The sequence below is a fragment of the Aegilops tauschii genome, chromosome 5 (genome assembly GCF_002575655.3).
Source record: "Aegilops tauschii subsp. strangulata cultivar AL8/78 chromosome 5, Aet v6.0, whole genome shotgun sequence".
NCBI classification, from domain to species: Eukaryota; Viridiplantae; Streptophyta; class Magnoliopsida; order Poales; family Poaceae; genus Aegilops; species Aegilops tauschii.
In genome coordinates this window covers 470238789-470258827 of record NC_053039.3, presented here as the reverse complement: position 1 = coordinate 470258827, position 20039 = coordinate 470238789, and the positions used below count along the sequence as shown (strand labels likewise).

Here is a 20039-nt window from a genome sequence, read left to right as displayed (position 1 = left end):
GATTATTCCCGCGGTGGCATTCTTATTTGTCGATTTTTCTTTAAACACTATACTCCCTCCGTCCGAAACAAATTTGAGAAACAAGATTGGGACAAAAAAATTCGGACGCAGGGAGTACATGAGACGCGCATAAATACACATATACACTCATCTCTATGAATACATGCACGTATGCCCTATCACTATGATAGCACATTCCAGAGACTGAGCCGGCACATCATTTTGAGATTGACGAAGTCGTCGTAGACGTCGACGACTTCGTAGTCGATGAAAACATTTCCTGCCACTCGAGGCTGGAATTAAATTCAGAAAAAATGCAAGCATTAGTGTCAAGTTTAGGACTTGAACCCTGATGGCTGGGATATCACTGTCCTTCTAACCATCCAACCACGATTTAGTTTGCATTGTTGCTTCTCTCTCGGTTCTCCCAAGAAGCCAGTGAAAGAAGGGCCTACTCCTGCATGTTGCGCTCTTTTCCTGTGTGTCACGCTAATTTTGTGTTGCCTCTGCTACGAGGCTAATTCTTTTTATAGAGAACTCTCTATCTATTTATCATATTTTCATGGCAGTACAAGAAACATGAGAACTAACAAAAAGTTGCATTCACTGCGACCTCCCATGAGGCTACCCGCAAAAAAAGACCTGCCATGAGGCTAGATCTAATAGTATTTCTATTTTTTCATGAAGATACGACAATACATCATCCGTTCTAAATTACCGGTCGTATTAAATCTTATGAAAACAATTGGCTTGCCACCAATTATCTTTTATTCATTTTTTATGTGACATAAAGGCCACGTCATTAGATATGTATTTTAGTGTACTTATTTTGTGGTTACGATTTCGTATCACAAAAAATACATCATAGTAGTGTAATTGTTGGTCAAAGGCTTGTTCTAACAAAATATAATATGCATGATGATTTGAAATTGCATGTCAACCCAGGTTACACTTTGCTATATTTGTTGATCTAATATCATCAATATTTTTGTTTCTCCCGCGTTCTTTCAAAGTCTAGCGGTAATGTTCTGTGAGGTGAAATTAGAGCCGACTCAAGAGATGAGAACATTTAACGAAGTAGAAAATGCGCCCTTAGAAAGGCATGAAGAGATAGCCGACGGCGGGTGTCTTTAGAATTGTATTGTGAAACCCCACAAATTCGCTACCCATCAGATCCGTAACACATTCATCCATTAATTTTCAATTCCAATGAAGGTAAACAGCGAAGCAGATTGGAGTTGCCATAAAAGACGATGGTAGTAAATAAGTTGGGTGGTCAAGGTTGTGTGGTTTCGGTTTTATTACCATTGAAGAAGAGTATGTGCTCCATGAGGTGAATTTCACAGGATGGCGAACTAGCATGAGAATATAGTGTAGATGGTGCGGTCAGACTACAGAACAATACCTTTGATCACGTTAATAAATCAAGAGCGATGAGTCGATGACGAAGCACCGATCGACAAGGAGGATAAAAATGAAATGATGAAATTAAAATATGCTTTTGCTTGGTTATTTGATTAAGATACAATGATGCATGTATGCGTTTCTTACAAAATAATAAAGAAAAACGCTTGCGTTCAGCCGGCGGATCACACGTGAGTGATCCATCGCCTTCTTTGTATGACGTGTGTTCTTTGGGTGTCTCTTTCTACAATTTTTTCGCAACATCATGTTTGTTGCAAAATTGCCTTTCACAACAACACCCACGTTGCAAAAGAAATGAAGGCAAAAAAAAACACTTCAAAATATTTTCTGCAACCTCAACTGTGTTGCAAAAATTTCTTCCGCAGCACCCATGTTGCAAAATAGTAAAGAAAAAATGCAACATCACCTATGTTGCAAAAAGTTTCTGCAACATAAGCTTTTGCAGAAGATTCCGCAACACTATCCTGGTTGCAATGATGAAGATGATGTTGACGCTGGGTAACGCTAAAAGATCCGCCGTGGGGGGAAATCATTAGACCAAGCTAGCTCGCACAGCATACACCCTGCAAGTGCCAACGCAAGTGAAGGGATGCTGGATGCTGAGAAGAACATGTACACTTGAAGAGCTAGTCATCCCCCTCCCCTCGCGTTGCCCCTGCTAGGGCGACTCGGGGGCCCCAAACCCTAGCTCCGCCGCCTCCCCTTTCTTCTCCCCTCCTCCTCGCCGCCGCCTGAGGCCACCGCCGGGCAAGCCCGGGGTGTCGCCGAGGAAGGTGGCGGCGGGGCCCTGGCGCCCCTGCCTCTGCTGCGGGGGGCTGTGTTCCCTAGGGCGGCGGCCCTGGTCGGAGAGGCGTCACCGGCCCGGCGGCAGGCGGTGGCGCGGGCGTGGACCGACGATCCTGGCCGTGTGGATGGCGGGTGCCCCGGTGGACGGGAGCCCTGGTGGCTCGCGGTGGCGCCAGATCTGGCCGCCCCTGCCCTCCTGTTTCGAGAGCTCCGCCCCGGCCAGATCTGCCCGGCTTCTTTGCGGGCCGCCGGATCTTGCGTCGTGGGGGTGGTGGAGGCGAGGATTCACAGACCGGGAGAAATTCCAGGCCGGCCTCGTCGGTCTTGGCGGCGGCGACGCTCGTGGCGCCGTTCCCCTCCCTGGAGGCGCCGTTCAGGTCAGATCCGTCGCCCCCCATCCCTCTAGTCTCCCGGGTGAAAACCTCAACTCTGTTGGGCGGCGGCGGCGCCCTCGGCGTCGCGTCCTTCCTGAAGGCGCCGTTTTTGGGAGCTAGGTGGGCAGTGGGCTCCTCGGCGATGTGGTGGGTGTGCAGCGGCGGCAGTAGCTGGTCTTCTTTGTCGGCGGCGAGTTCGTCAGCGGCTCAACGCCTACAGGGACACTATGCTACTGCTCCTCCGTCCGTTCCGTTCCGGCAGCTCTTCCTCATCCGTGTCCAGTCCATGGGTGTTGGGTGGTGCTCTGCTCCTTGAGATCATTTCGTGGCTAGTCGGGTGAGCTAGGCTCCTTTCCAAATGCAGCCTGCCGGTGTCTTTCCTCCCAGGTTCTAGGGTGAACTGCTACACTGTCAACGATTCGGCGCCTTCGAGCCAGGCGAGGAGACAGGGGTCTTCTTTGACAGTGGAGCTGGGAGGACATGGCAATCCGGGGCCGCTGGTGATTTGGCGACGGCGTGCCCTTCCTCGCCGTCCGTAATGCTGCTCCTGTGCTGACATTCTCCTTCTCCCTGGTGATTTGTATGCGATTGAGGACCTACACATACCCGAGCTGCGTGTCTCCTTGTTCGATCCTTTAGCTGGGTGTGTGTGAGGCTTGTGTGCTGTTGTCCAGCGCCTCTGTATCTTGTCGTTTTTTTTCGCTTTCTTGTGTTGGTTTCGAGTTTGTAATCCTGGCCGGTTGTTGGCTTTGTTAATTCAAAGCCGGGCTCTTTTGGAGCCTTCGTTCTAAAAAAAAAGATCCGCCGTGTAGCGCTGCTCAATAAAAGTGGACCTTAATCTTACGGCAGGAATGCAATTTATGTATTAAGATGTAGTATTTCAATATTTCTCCTTTTCCTTGTCCTATTCTGCCGGATCAAGATGCAGTTTTGTTGCTATTTTTTTGTGGTATGTCTTGGAAAGTTTGATACTCCCTCTGTTCAATATGTCCCTATATTTTGGGTTATATTATAATTTTAAATTTAATTTATAAAAATAATAATTAAAAATACCCCATTAGTAGGGAGGCTGGTGTGTCTTGGCGCATGTATCTCTCCTCTCACTGTAACTCCTGATGTAACTTGCCCATTGGGCCTTTTGAGTAATCTACTATATCTAAATAGCTAGCCCTCACTAACTATTTCTCTCAACACGCAAGTATGACACATCATCACACAACATGCATAAGAAAAAGGCCCACCTCCACTATCATATATCTCTCAACATGCAAGCATGTCACTTCATCATGAAACATGCATGGAAAAAAGACTCATCTCAACATGCAAGCATACATGAGAATCTTCATTCTATTAAGTTATTTATATTTAATAAACATTTTACAACTGTATAGTAATCAAATATAATAAATTATATGTATTTTCAGTTTTAGCTTTTTATATTATTACTTCAAATATTCATGCTTCATACAACAAATTACACTGAAATATGTTGCAAAATATTCCCGCAACAACGTGCGGAGTATCATCTAGTATATTCAGGTGGGGACCCTCTCCGCCCCGGTGATTGTTCAAAAACAATACTTTCAAATATGAGTTTCATTGGTGTATTTTAGCATATTGTAGCACCCAAGATGCGATTCTATCCCAATCACGTGATGAATTCATGAATGGGGCACAACCACATTTCGAGCGCATAGCAAGGTTGGTACCATTACAACATACCATGTACTTACTGAATAGATGAGAATACAAGATAAAGGCTTACACATACCGTTTCTTTTGGAAATCTTGGTACCTAGTGTATATATCACAGTATCAACAAACAAATGGATTCTCGGACCACTAGTCTCATGGCCTCACAGCTTTTGTTTTTGCGAAATTGTAATTTTATTACTCAGCCAGGACCAACATGGTCATTGTTACAAAAGTTCAGATGTACTTCTGCAGCATACAAGGATATTGCATCCCTAGCAAAGTTCTGGTTACTTTTGGTATGAGTAATATGAATTAGACATTAATCATATAAAAAGCCATGGTTGTACTATATTGACATTTGATGAATAGATCAAAAGTTTTCCCTACGAAAAAAAAGGGCATGGATCTCTCTCAAAATGAATCATACTGTGGTCTATATTCACTTGCTCTCTGAATAGAACGCAGCTTCAGTGACTTTATGAAGTAAAGTCTCACTGTCACTTAGCCCCCTCTATCAGCCATCCATTACAGATCTGACACGTCAGATTGACCCGTATTCCAAACTGAAAACTTTAAAGTGCTCGAAAATAACTGAAAAAAATCCAATAAATCATAAATGTTTCGTTTTGTATTCTAGGAAAGTTTCAACCCATTTGGATGTATGGTTTGTGATTAAATAGCCTTCTGAGCTCAAATAAATAAAAAATGTTTATTCACAAATGATACATCCAAATGGATTGAAATTTTCACAGAATACAAAACGATATATTTATGATTTACTCGATTTTTTCAGGTTTTTCTGAACACTTAAAAAAATTCATTCGGAATATGAGTCAATCTGATACGTCGGATCTGTAATGAATGGCTGATAGAGGGGGCTAAGTTAAGGTGAGACTTGGCTTCATCAAGTCACTGAAGCTGTTGGGACAAGGGATACTGATTCCAAACTACCAGATTCAGCAATGACCAACAACTGGCTTCAAACTAGCGCCCCTTGATTGTCAGCAGGAAAGTATCAGGTGATACCAACCCCCATGCTATCAATTTTTTAAAATTGGAAATTTCAAAAAAATCATGTATGTTCACAACACATGCATAGACAACCCCTAAAAATTCATCATAAATAGTGTCAAAAGAAGGAAAGAAAAAAAACACTATTCACATATAAAATTGATCTGGATTTTTAGGGGTTGTTGACACATGTGTTGTAAACATTCATGACTTTTTCAGAATTTTTTGAAATGTTTAAATTTAAATTTTGTAAGTTAGTAGCATGGGAGCATGTGAGGGTTGGTATCGACATTTTCCCGATCGTCAGAAGTTCAGATTCTTGCTCATGGCCTCACGGCTGGTGCCATTGTCCTAAAAATCTAACTCCTTGCTGGAATGGATCAACAGTTTGTTTTCTAATACGCTCGTTGATGATTCATACACGTTTTCTGGGTCAAGATGCGCGACGCTTCTTCCACATTTTCATTTGTTTATTAAAGCCTATATGCACCACCTTAGTCGTATGCTTAGGCAGTAAGAAACGTGGACACGTTTTCCCTAGAAGTACACAAATACGAGTAATCCGCACGAACATAGAATTTTAACGCGGCGACTTCTTGTAAGCACTCAACTCAGGTTTAGGTGTACCCGTGCACTACGCCTTTCCCCATTTGTAAACAAAAATAAGAAACGATTTAACCTTGGACATGGATTATCTACTTCTGAGCTCAAATAAACCTGCATGAACAGTAAATTGTAAAGAAATAGCCAAAAAAATCTGAATTTTTGTGGATTGAACATAAACAACTGTTCTACTCACGGTGTCTCAAAATATAAGACCTAAAACGTCTTATATTTTGATACGGAGGGAGGAACATCCTACAGATTTACCTTGAAAAGACATCCGTGGAGTCCTATACAAAAAAAAACCACAAAAATTGGGACTAAAAAGACGTATTTTGGAGCAATCAATTTTTTTTTGGTTACTCATCTAACATGTCTTTTTGTGATGGATTTTTGCAGAATATTAGAACACTTGTTGATGTTCATCCACAAAAAATATATCCTTTTTTTAATTTATTATCCATGTGGTCACATTTGCGCTCGGGGTTAGAGTAACAAGTTCGAGTGTTCACATTGTACATTTTTGGGGACAATTACCTCTCTGTCCTTAGTTTTGCGAGCATGTGGGTTTTGCCCATTGTTTTCAACTCTGTTCAATTTTGCCCTAAAAGATCATTTTAGGTCACCGATGCCCTTTGACATGGTCAAAACCATTTGACCGTTGCTTTGGACATTCATAACATTCTTTGCGAGTAGTCCGCATTGGGTTATTTGTATCAGTTTTCGCCCGGTTTTCCGTAAATTAACTGGGCAACTCTCTTCTTCTTAATTAATCGATGAGGCAAATGTTTTGCCTCCGTTTAAAAAAATAACAAATTCATATAAACTCGAAAGAATGAAAATGAGTTATCTTATTTGCGTTTTTCACAGCTCGTATGAATTTGTTATGAATTTTTAAAATAAGGGTCAAACGGTCAAAGGGTATTCTGGAGACCTAAAATGCTTTTTTAGAGGTGAAACTGAGCAGAGTCGACAATTAAGGCAAAACCCATTGGTAGGAACCAATTAAGGCAAGAATGGAATTGTCCCTTCTTCTGTCTTACAAAAAAAGAGATCCAAATTTATTATAAAATTCACCAGAAATACAAACCATCCCAAACATAAAAAAAATTGATCAAGGTTGTAGGAGGATTAAAACCCGAACTTATCTACTAGCCGAAGCAAGGCATCAGGATTCCCCTTTCCGCCAATGGTCTCCAGAGCGACAAGCATTTGGGGGGAGGTGAATCCACGAGCTCAACAAAGAACGAGGGAAGGGGGAGGCGTTGCCCTCTTCCGCCTGTGAGATGGGAAAGAAAGAGTCACGAGTCGATTATGGATGAGAAGTTGTGTCATACATTCGTGGGTCAAGTGTTTACCAGTGTGTTAACTAACAAAAAAGACAAAATCAAATGTAATTATTACTATTTTTTTGCAAAAATATCCATTTTATTATAAAAGTTCACAAGTAGTACAAAGCACCCCAAACGTAATAAAATTACATCAGACTCCCTAGACAATCCATCGACCACTATCGGCGCCCTAACGGGCTGTCAACACGCCGGTTTCGTAAGTCTCATACTGGAGCCGTCTTAACATTGTTGATGATGGCCAGAAAGTCTTTATGCACATGCCCCTAAGAACCAGCATTATGAAGATATAAACGTTGTTGTTGAACTCTTAAATCAATCTGAAGAGCCTGACACTAGACATTGGCAGACTCAGAAGGGTATGTACACCCATTAATTCCAGTAAGAAAGCATAAACTAAGTATATAGAATACATCTACATTGCAAAATAGTTGGAGAATTTGAGATATATTGAACTGTGTACACTCATTATGGTAAACCCGGCTCCGCCACTGACACTATATCTCGTTGTCGCGTCCACACGATGATAAATCTTAACCTCGCCACCTCAAGAAGACAACATTATTGTACGTAGAGCTCCGTCGACTCCATCTTGAGGGATGAATTCGAGGAGGATCAAACTCCTAAAGACCAACTCAAAGATGAAGCGTCACCATCGGCCTAAGCGTGGCCCCTACAATGACTCAAAATGTAACCTAAACTAGCCAGACCCGAGGCATCGAGATTCCCCTTCCTGCCATCAGCCGCCGGAACAGCAGGAAGAGAGGAGGCGAATCCATGGGCTGACCGGTGGAGCTTTGAGGGGAGGGAAACTTTTCCCTGACGACGTACGCACCATGGGCAGGAAAAAAAATTCCCACAAAAAAAAGCACGTACCGTTTACTTGTATTTGTCACTAATCAAAGCCAATTTTTTTGTCTTGTTGTCAGATTTGTCGATAGAATGAAACTACGACCAAAATTCTACAAGATGTATGTTCTACGAATAATGTCTTTTCTTCACTTATTTTACAACATATTTTTGGAATGAAATCTTGGAACTAAGAAAATATCTACATTTACCACTCGTCCCTAGGGCATCTACAAAGATAGAGTCCATGGTTTTCTCTTTGGCCTCTCCACATCATTTAGAGCCGGCGATAAAAAAACTCATACAGATAAGTGTGTCATTAACTAACATTATTAAGTGTGACTCTCAATCGTTTTTTTGTGGTAGACGATTCAACTTTAGTTATTCAATATTAAAGGAGATCGGATCGATCAAACTAAAATTAAAACAAATAACTTGATTTGTTATCAAACTAGTAGTCACTCAAGGTTATTCAAAATCATCTTCTTTAGTTTCACCTTTTGCATCTCTATTTTCCAACATAACTCGGGGTAAAGGAGCAAAACAAAGCAAACTAACCTCTTATAAGTTTTAAAGAACCGAGCCCATCCACATTGATGAGAACCTAATTAAGATCGGACGCGGCTCGTCGGCAGTGCCTTCACGCACGGCAGAACTGCCGTACGGGCCAAAATCAACCATTCATTCACTTTTCATCCCATCCAACGGTCTTCTGCTACCGAGCGAGAGCTGCTAATAAACTAGGCGCCAAAATCACGTCTGCCGTCTGGCCTTCTCGTGCCAAAAATTGCCGCGCCGTGTACCAAGGTGAGCTGCTCATCGCCGCGTAGAACCAAGTTCCTGTTAAGCTGCTGCCGCTGCCGCCGCATCGCCCGTTCGAGCAGCCGCCGCCGCCGCGTCGAATTCAAACTGCACGTACACGTTGCGATCTAAGACAAGGAGTCACGTTTGATCTTCATAGGTAAAAACCAAACATCATCATCGATCCCCTAATCCACTTTTCAAAACTGATCCGATATTCTTCCTTGTACAGTCCAATGAAAAACACAAACGAGGGAGATTACCAGGCCAAAGGTAGTCTGAATACGTGAGTGAGATGCAGTATAAATATTACAGTTCTATTTTTAAGTTATTTATTTATGCCCAGCGTACACTAATTTCAGTACTCTGTTAATAGAGTGCACTTCAGTTTCCTTGAGAAAACTGAAAACTGCTATATTCGGATTGTGCTTGGCACGGCTGTACCTGCAATTTTTGGTGCTTGGCATGGCTGTACCTAGAGACCACTAGCAAACTTGGGGCACTTCAGACTTCAGAGGACCAGATAGAGGATGGGATGCGATGCAACTGCGGCATCTCAACCAACATGGCAGCGACAGTGGCTTGACGGTAACGCAGCGGCTGCAGCTCGACGGTGACGACGCGGAGGTGGCTCCGTTGGACGTAACGTGGCGGCGACGACGGCGGCGGCAGCTTGACGGCGACGAAACTGATGCAGCTCAATAGCAACGAGGGCACAGCGGCTCGACGGTCCGCTACTTTTATGATCCATGCAGTAGGCCTCTCTCTAATTTTTGGCGCGAGAAGATTCAGAGTATAGAGAAACAAGCAAGTTCGTTGGACCCTTCTGTTCGTTTGTTGGTGAGTAGCAGCAGTCCGTTGAATGGGATGAAAAGTGAATGAATGGTTGATTTTGGCCCGTACGGCAGTTCTGCCGTGCGTGAAGGCACTGCAGACGAGCCGCGTCCATTAAGATCACTCGAGGTAGTGTTGTCAAAGACAAATCTTTTGCAATGAAAACTATCGAACACTACTTCGTCATCCCACTGTCGGTAGAGAATACATGGGGCACAAAATATCAAAACAAGAGAATCACTAACCAAAACACACACCTAACTGATTGACCCTATCTTCACTGTGAAAGGGCCCTACACCCTCCCCTTCAGCATGTGAAGACTGACGGTCATCAGTCGACGAGACCAAAGCACTATAAGCTCTTTGGCGTGGACCGCTGACCAAGACGACTGGCCACTTTGGGAATAGAGCATGAAACTTTTTTTCGCAATGGTGTATCCGCCACTGAGATGTTTGCACAAAGAACACAAGAACACAAGACTTTTTTAGATGTTACTTCGAGTTTTCTTAGGGTATATATCCTGCTAAAGAAGGCGAGATGGCGGCGGCTTCTTGAAGATGGAATAAGGTGCTTCCCGCCTAGCCCCCATTCCGATGGCGCGTCTAGCATCGTCGGTGGGCGTGTGGAGGTGTGTCTCTGGTGAATTTATCTTTTGTGGATCTGCTCGGATATGTCCGTCGTCCGTCTATATTCATGTGTCTTCAGGTTGAATCCTTCTGATCTATGCTACTTCTCATCGGCGACGATTGTTGTTCTGGCGCACTGATCTTATGGGGCCTTATCACGATTACTTCCCGACTGTCTACTATAACAAGTTTTGCCGAAGACGCGCTAATCTTATTCGACGAACAAGTTTTGCCGAATCCGGTGAGGAAGGGGCGATGATGGTGGCGCGTCTTCGGCTCGCTTCAATGCTTGTAGTCGTCGCTAGGTGGACTACGAATCTGGATGTAATTTTTATTATTTCTGATTTGTACTGCTATGATTGAAGATGAATAGATCAGATGTTTCCTCGGAAAAAACTAAGGCCTCCTTTGGTTTACATGAATTTTGTAAGAATTCTGTATGATAGGATTTTCGTAGAAAATATTCCTTTAGTCCTTTGATTTATATAGGAATAGAATCACATTTCCATACAGGATTGACTTCTATCCTTCATATTTCAAAGGATTAAAAAGGAACACTATCTTGGACTCGACGGAAAAAAATATCCTATCATATGAACCAAATGACATCTCCTTTTTATCCTAAAAAAAATGACATCTCCTTTTTATGTTCATAAAATTTAAGATACATGCCGTTTCATTTTCTACAGCTTTCCTATTCTTAGGACATTCCTATATCCTACCATGAGCCAAAAGACCTAAACCCACTGTGTCGCTGCACGAATCTAGACGCGATCGATCCGCCACGCTAAACCCTCCCTGTCCGAGCTTCTTGAAGGACTTCTCCCCCTTCACTCCACCCCTACAAATCGAGCACGCGGCCCCGTGGACCTCAGCCGCCACGCAGCCAATGGCCACAGCCGCCGCCGCCGCACGTTTCACCCCGGCCATCCTGCCCCGTCCCCGCAGGAGGGTCCCCGCGCCGTGCGCCTCAGCGAGCAGCGCCTCCGGACGCGGCAACCGCCGGCTGCGCTGTGAGTTCGTTGCCAGCGTCGGGAACGGCGCGCTCTCCGGCGAGGACGACCCTCGACTGATAGACCGCGTAAGAAGCTTCCCCGTTCCTTGTTTCTTGTTCTTTCCCGTCCATTTTTCGTTTCTTCCGGCCATTCGGCCGAACAAGTGATGTACGGTCCGGGTAAGGCGCGGTGCGTTCCCCTGGCGCTGAGAACCTGGAGTGTGGCGCCGCGGTGAGGTGGAACTTTGAAGCAAGAAAAATTGCTGCCTTTTCTACGACATAGGTTGTCGCTGCTGCTGCTTATATTGCTTTTCTTGGGCTGTGCATTGTGTCGAATACCTAGGGTGCATAGTGGCATTGCAGTGACCGGAGTGTACTTCCGATACTTCAGGAAACTATTGTCTTATAGTTTAGCATTTGCTTGCCATCTTACATTCTTACTGCTCTCTCTTATTGGCTGCTGTGGTTATGCTAAGTTTGACTTGGACAAGAATAATGACAATGAACTTGAAAAGACAACCCTCTGCTGCGCAATTTACGGGGGACAAAACTGTAAACGATGCTTTAGTTCTATATACTGAACTTCAGATGTATTATTCTCAGTATAGATGTTGCCCTAAGAGAGGCATCCTGTCTCGACTTTATATAGGCATGTCAATTTTTTCCGTACAAGGCTGTGGCATTCTTTGTGAAATAGCTATGCTATTTTTTCCCAAGTTGATAGCAGATAAATACTGTAGTTAATTATTGCTTCTTATTAAGACAAATGACATACTCTTTACAATTCCATCTACAGCAAAAAGCTCTTGATGCAGCAATGACTGACATAAACAATTCTTTTGGAAAAGGAAGCGTTACAAGATTAGGCAGTGCTGGTGGTGCTTTTGTGTATGTTCTTAATTGCTTAAATATATCAAAATCCCCTTATAAGTTCCATGCATGCTATTCATACTTACTGTTACCTTGTCTATCCAGTGAGACTTTTCCGAGTGGTTGCTTAACACTAGATTTTGCTTTGGGCGGTGGCCTTCCAAAAGGAAGAGTAGTAGAGGTAACTTACTATAGTTTATTCTTCTTTCATCGTGGCACCTTCGGATCACCATTTGCTCTGATTTTTGCAACTTTACAATAAATTGAAGGTGTATGGTCCTGAAAGCAGTGGAAAGACCACTCTAGCTCTGCATGCCATTGCTGAGATACAGGTTTTTTTCTTCCTATATTAGACGCCATTGTATATTTCATGATCCCCATAGAACTTAACGATACTTCAAACCCCCAACATCCTATATGCAGAAGCTAGGAGGAAATGCCATGCTTGTTGATGCAGAGCATGCTTTTGATCCAGCTTATTCAAAAGCGCTTGGGGTAGATATTGAAAATCTGATTGTCTGCCAGCCTGACAATGGAGAGATGGCACTAGAAAGTAATACATTCTCTACTGCTTATGAGGGCTCAGTACCTTTTGTTTGAATAATCTTACTTGCATCTGTTGTAATATTGTTGTACCTGTAAACAGGGTTACATAGTGAGTAGTGACTAACTTGGATTTTTCGCATGCTAGTGACTATTTTGTATTTTTCGCACACAAAGTTTCTCTTACAGTAGAGGACCTTTTGCGTGACATTTTATCTTTTACCATCTGATTGACATGTAACAATAATTAATGACACTGCAGCTTTATAATTTTCCTGGCATTTGTGGCATCTAATATATTTTTAGCATCTTTTGCCAAAAAAATAACTTAGCCCTTCTGAAGTTAACTATTATTCATAGACGTATTTTGATTTGATGACCAGAAATTCTTGGATTGTAACTTTAATGTGTGCATACATATCTATTTTTATTTTGGTACATATACTATTTCAAGCACCTGCTACGGTTGAAGGGTTAGTTATTGTGTGCAAACCGGATTATCAGAATCCACCCGTGATGCCAAACACAGCCTAGTGGTTGTTAGACTTCTGTTTTCGTGATTTGACTAATATGTCTCTTTCTCTACCAGTTGCGGACCGCATGTGCAGATCTGGAGCAATAGATCTCATCTGTATTGATTCAGTATCAGCTCTCACTCCACGTGCGGAAATTGAAGTATGATTCTCTTTCCTTTTTGTTTTTAGCATAGATTTATATTCAATATGATGCATGAAAAATATGATTCAGTTATTTGCTAGGGTGAGATAGGGATGCAGCAGATGGGTTTACAAGCTCGTCTGATGAGTCAAGCATTGAGAAAGATGTCAGGCAATGCCTCAAAGGCTGGTTGTACTCTAATGTTCTTGAATCAAATAAGATACAAGGTGTTCTACATTAGCTCTCACCTGACTGTTCATTTCCATCTTATTCTGTCATCTAATTAATTTCGTTTTTTCTAGATTGGAGTATTCTATGGGAACCCTGAAGTCACTAGTGGAGGGATAGCTTTGAAGTTCTTCGCGTCAGTTCGCCTAGAGATACGACACATTGGGAAGATAAAATCTGTAAGATAGACAAAATATTTCACCTTCCGTAAGACATGACTTGAGAAAGTTCATCTTATTTTGCCAAGGCCAAGGGAGATGAAGATATTGGTGTCAAGGTCCGTGTCAGAGTGCAGAAGAGTAAAGTATGTCGTGAAGAAGTCTACTTCTTGTTTTGTATTTTGCTCCACACTTTGTACATTGGGCATGATTGTCTTTTCTTTTGTTCTTTGCAAGGTCTCCAGGCCCTACAAGCAAGCTGAATTCGAGATCATGTTTGGGGAGGGCGTTAGTAAATTGGTTGGTGTACAAAGTTTTCAGCTATTCTCATTGGATCTCACTAGATCTTTTGCTAAAGAGAGAATTCATACAGGGTTGCATTCTTGATTGTGCTGAGCTGATGGAAGTTGTTGCAAAGAAGGGTTCATGGTATAGTTACAAAGATATAAGGTATGCCGGTAGCTTTAGAAGAAATTCATTACGGCTTGTGAATGTATTAGCAAAACACAACCTTCTAGCAGCTATCCTGTCATGCCATTCTCCCCAGTCCTATTACCATGTGAACTAAATGTGTTTTGGCTGGCTATATGTGCCCTTTGATTCTGTAGAACCATCATATCATATCATATGTACTGAATTCCTGTTCCTCTTTTTGTGGAACTGCAGTAACTTTATGTAGCCTATACTGTCTGAATTCTACTTCATGTTCATTTGCTTAAATTTGAGGATTATGAGGATATGAACGTCTGCTACATATATCCATACAGGAAACTAGCCAGAAAACTCCAAGGTGGTCTCACATAATTTTCTTGTGTTTTAATATTTTATGATTGTTTCTATATACTGCTTCGGAAATCTGTTGTTGGATTTGCATATTCCAAACAGGGGCATAATCGTAGTTAATGTTATTATGTAACTTCATTCAAATTAAAATAACAATGAGTATATTTCATTTTTGTTTTGATAAACTATAAATTTGCAGCTTTCATGTGTTCCTCTTTTTGTGTGCAGACTGGGTCAAGGTAGAGAAAAGGCACTGCAGTATCTCCGAGAGAATCCAACCGTCTGCGATGAGATAGAAAAGGTTTGTTTGATTGTACACCTGCGCTGTTTAGACATTTGTTTGCTAGAACAACTGCGAGTATTTACCTCACCACTACCTGATCTGAAACATTTCATACCGTATTATTTACGTGCTCCCAAGTCATATACGAAGCCGTCACCATGTGACTCAGACATTTGGACATGCCTGCTATATTGATTAGCCATTTAAACGAAAAAAGTACTAGATGCAAAAAAGAAAGATTATCTAATGAACAATTGGCCTTATCGTTTCGCTAGCGTCACATCATTTTCCTTACAACTGCGCTTGGTACACTTGCAGGTAGTCCGAGCCATGATACCAGAAGGAACCAGGCATATGGCCATGCTAGCTTTCGGGCAGTCGTCGTCGCAACCCGAGGAGGAGGAAGTATATGATGACTGACGACGAACATCAAGCCCCGAAGACGAACCGCTAACCCGTCTGTCTAGCAGCGCAATTCCAGGAATTTTGACCCCATAGCGTCTAGCATCAGAATTGTAGCGGCTAATAGTGGCCCTTCTTCGCCGAACCTAAGCGAACGTTTCAGTGGTACACCCTGTGTTCTTAGGATTTTGATATGTTGGTTGTTTGCTGTAACAACAGCAACAATGTACCACCATCCACCAGTACTAAAAAGGGCTTGACCAGTTAATCATGGGAAAAGACAATCTATCTCATATGAAAATTCAATCAAAACATTAAGCTTGAAGCACTAGAAATTGAAATAATTGCTCACGCAGAAAATTATTGCCAGAAGTAGATATAAAAAATCAGGACAGTAATAGGGTGCTAAATAGAACACAATGCAAAAAGAATGACACGCAGGGGAGCAACCAGGGCTTGGCGTGGGGCCGTTCTGAACAGACAAGATATGAAATTATACCTAGTCAATTTCAGAAAATTCCCCTAAAACCATAATGAAGACTAAGCATGGCATCTTATTGTACTAAAAGTAAACTGCACAAAGATAAACTATATTACAAGTGCTTTTGTTTAAAGCCTAAATCAAGGCTTTGTTACCTCTATTCATTGTTGAAAGCTTATAAAAGGTCACTTAAATTGACCTTTCCCACTTGTACGCTTGGACTTCTTTTTAGGGAAGTGGCCATAAGCTTGATTTTGTGGCAACTTGAATTTGTAAGTTCCTTCCTTCATGTGAATTAGGCTGCTCTTTTTTTTGCGCGAAAATGATCCGATCTGAGATGCGGTGTGTGCCCCCAAATGGGCAGGAGGCCTAGGGCTGCCCAACCTGAGATGGATGAATGTGGCAATGCAAGCCAGATGGCCGTGGCTGCAAAGGACGGACAAGGATAGACCATGGAGTGAGTTCCAAATCAAAGTGTCTGATGACTCGATGCGAATCTTTCAAGCGGCAACAAGGTGCACGCCGCATGATGGCTTGGACACGCTCTTCTGGGAGGATAGGTGGCTTGACGGACGGAGGATTCAGGAAGTTGCACCGGTCATCTACACCATGGTTCCGAGCCGTGTTAGGAGGACGAGCCGGCTCGGTCAGGTGGTGACGAATGGCTCTTGGGCTGATTGCATTAATCCTGATCTTGGCACGCATGCACTGCAAGAGTATTTGGAGCTTTGGCACAGAGTGCAGGCATGGGAACCCACAGAGACTGGCCCGGATGTTTTCACTTGGTCCTGGGAAGCAAATGGGCAATACTCAGTGCGATCAGCGTACGCTGCCAAGTTTGGGGGCCGGGAGGTGATTCCGACTGCGGAGTTAACGTGGAAATCACGAGCTCCGTCACAATGCAAATTCTTTACGTGGCTGGCTTTGCGCAACAGATGTTGGACGTTCGACCGGCTTGCTAGAAGGGGGTTGCCGCATCAGGACAAGTGCCCACTTTGTGACCAAGAGGAGGAGACAATAGACCATGTGCTGCTAACCTGTGTCTTCGCCAGGACAATCTGGGCGGCGGTCTGCACTGCGTTGGGGAAGCCTGAGTGGACGCCAACCCCGCAGGATACACTACAATCTTGGCTCTGTACGAAGCAACGAAGCAACGGTTGAATACGATGGTCAAAAAAGACCTGCATGTTGTTTTACTACTGGCACTGTGGGAGTTGTGGAAGCATCGGAACGCTGTGGTGTTTGACGGCGAGTTGCCATCGATCCACCAGCTCATGCGAAGAATAGAGGCGGAAGGAAGGACTTGGGCGCGTTTGGGACTTATGAAAGGCAATGTTGACTTCGTGCTTGCGGGTTTAGCGAGGTGGATTAGTGGGGAAGAGTAGTATAATGTGTACTAGGTGGAGTGGTGGTGTCCATATGTGTGAGTAATCACCACACTTGTAATTGACTGGTGGAGGCTTTCTATGCCTTTCCTTCTTTAATATATGATATGCACACTCGTGCATATTCGAGAAAAAAATGATCCGATCTATTATAAAAGTTCACCGGAAGTACCTAGCATCTCAAACATAATAAAAATTACATCCATATTCCAAGACTACCAAACGACCACTACTGCCGCAAGAACGAGCCGCCGACGCGCGCGCTGCCGCTGCTCCCCTACCGGAGCCAGCTTGACCTTGTCGATGACAGCCGGAAAGTCTTCGTGCACGTGCCCCTAAGGACCAGTGCCCTGGAGCTGCAGTCGTCACCGTTGAATCCTTGCATAGATTTGAAGCACCTAACACCAAATCTCACCATATAACGAGAAACCCTAACATCACGCCCCAAGTAGACAGCAGGAATCTATGCCGGAGCTCAGTCGATTACGTCTAGATGGACGAACTCGAGGAAGATCGGAGCCTGGAAGACAAACTCAAAGAAGAAGCGTCGCCATCTGCCTGAGCGCCGCACCCGCGAGGACTAAAAAAACCCGACCTAAACTACTAACCGCAATGGAGGCACCGGAATTCCCCTCCCGCCATTGATTGACAGAGCGGCAGGCAGAGGGGAGGCGAGTCCATGGGCTCGCCGTTGAAGTCTAGAGGGGAGAGTTTATCCTAACCGCCTAGGTTAGGGGAGAAAAACGTGGCACTACAGTTCTTAGAAAAGGTCTACCCAAAATAATAGGTCAAGTAAAATCACACTTCATATCAAGTATAATAAAATCAGTGGGAATAATATTCAGTTGCACTTCAACCTTAGCATCGATCATCTTTTCTTCCTAGAGATTTCTTACTAGATGAATCGACAAGGTCAATGGTCAAATTGCTAGGTTCCATATTTCGAAGATCAAGCATATAAAAAAGTATTTTAGGCATAGTAGAAATACTAGCACCCAAATCACATAAAACATTACAATAGTATGGACCTATGCAAATTTTAATTATTGGTTCCCAAGCATCTTCGAGTTTTCTAGGAATATAAGCCTCTATGTTAAATTTAGGATACTTACTAAATTCAAGAGAATGCATTAAGAAACGGAAAAACTAACGCCCACACGTGTGGGCATTTGCACACCGCCCACACGCCTCCATCACCAATCATTTTGCCACGTATGAATAGATGACATCAGCATAAATCTTTTTGGTTTTCGGTTTAAAAATGTTTTATCTCCTAATTTAAAAAGCGAATTAAAAATCCGTTTTCACCATTAAATCCGTCTCGACGAGATCTTCAAGACTAGACCCCATGTTGATATGTTTTGACGAATTTTTTTGCCCAAAAGTTGCCATGATGTTTACACTGTGGTTGCCATAGTGCTTAAACTAAAGTTGCCATGTGGCAATTTTAGTTTGTAGATCATGGCAATTTTAGTTTTTGATGATGGCAATTCCAGTACTTTGAGCATGAAAATATTTTTTTGTATGAACCATGGCAATTTTAGTTTATGGTGCATGGCAAGTCTAGTTTCTTAATTCCCCATTTTATAATATGTCAAAATTACTTTTAAATGTAGAAGAAAATAGTTGAAACATATCATGGCAATTTTAGTGTAAACATCATGGCAATTCATGTGCAATAGACATGGCAACTTTTAACCAAAAAAAATTTGTCGAAATATATTGATATGAGATCTAGTTTCGAAGATCTCGTCGCGAGGGATTTAATTGTGAAAACGGATCTTTAATCGGATTTTTCATTTAAGAGATAAAACATTTTAAAAACTGAAAATCCAAAAAGATTTCCACATGCATCCATGCGGTGACATGGCGTACTCTGTGTGTTATAGTGCGTGTGGGCAGGTTTAGCTTCCACCACACGTGTGGGCGTTAGCGTTGTCCAACAAGTACATTGTGGTATCTGCATATTCAATTTAGGAAGGTCCAACAACCAAGGAGACACATTAGGCAATAAGACTTCTAGTGCCCATTTCCCAATGACTCTAAGAACACGGGAACCTATGGAATATAAGAGCAGAAATCACGTTCAAGTTGCCATATAAAATGCCGCTTCTTCTGATCCTTAAGAATTTATAGCATAGTTTTCTCAGCATGCCTAGGACGATGCTGGTAATTAACTTCTGTGGGCTTGCAGCTGTTGTCTCGTCAGAATGGTGCTTTTGTCCACCGAGAGCTTGTTGATGTCTGGAGAGCCAATACAAGCCAATGGATCCTTTTCAATCTGCAACAAACATAAAATTAGGTCAATCTTGTTTTTTTAGCTATTTGGTAAATTGAGGGGAGGAGAAAGTTCTACATTTTTGTTTCATAAGTTAACGATGTGGATTCATTGGATCTAACAAACTACAAAATTACTTGGTTGTAACTCACAGTGCCTACAATTGTCTATCCAGAACTTGATCTGGCTACGGCAGAGTTATTTGCTTCAGTCTCCTTCTCCCTTTCCACAAAACTGCTGTCCACATATGAATGGCGTTGGTGCCAGCTGAAAAGTGGACCATCTTGATGCTGATCACTGAACAGATGCTCAGCTATGAAGTGCTTTTTAACAGCTTTAATCAGTTAAAACAAAATGCTTATATGATTGAACACTTGGGTAGTTACATGGCTGATGTTAGAGGTGAACTTAAACTCATTACTAAACATGTGTCTATGGTTACCACTCAAGTAGAACAAGTGCTTAAAGCTCAAAATGATTTGCTCAATGAAATGAATAGTAAGAAAAATGATTATGCTGTTAGAGTGGCTACTGGAACTGGTAAGATGACTCGGGAACCTTTGTATCCTGAAGGCCACCCTAAGAGAATTGAGCAAGATTCTCAGAGAAATAATATTGATGCA

General features: G+C 42.7%; 1 protein-coding gene across 1 annotated transcript; it reads left to right on the top strand.

Moving 5' to 3' along the window:
* Positions 1–11155: 11155 nt before the first annotated feature.
* LOC109781983 (DNA repair protein recA homolog 1, chloroplastic) lies at positions 11156–15540 on the top strand. The gene is made up of 13 exons (XM_020340574.3): positions 11156–11435; positions 12145–12236; positions 12324–12399; positions 12488–12550; positions 12642–12771; positions 13351–13436; positions 13520–13645; positions 13721–13825; positions 13894–13950; positions 14042–14104; positions 14178–14254; positions 14816–14888; positions 15189–15540. The coding sequence occupies exons 1-13, from the start codon at positions 11244–11246 to the stop codon at positions 15288–15290; spliced, it is 1242 nt and encodes a 413-aa protein (XP_020196163.1). The 5' UTR covers positions 11156–11243; the 3' UTR covers positions 15291–15540.
* Positions 15541–20039: the final 4499 nt, after the last annotated feature.

Bases quoted from the DNA above. Each gene is read 5' to 3' on its own strand.
- LOC109781983 (XM_020340574.3), top strand. From the start codon at position 11,244: ATGGCCACAGCCGCCGCCGCCGCACGTTTCACCCCGGCCATCCTGCCC. The intron at 11,436-12,144 runs GTAAGAAGCTTC...TTCCATCTACAG, and splicing joins ACCCTCGACTGATAGACCGC to CAAAAAGCTCTTGATGCAGC. The intron at 12,237-12,323 runs GTATGTTCTTAA...TTGTCTATCCAG, and splicing joins AGTGCTGGTGGTGCTTTTGT to TGAGACTTTTCCGAGTGGTT.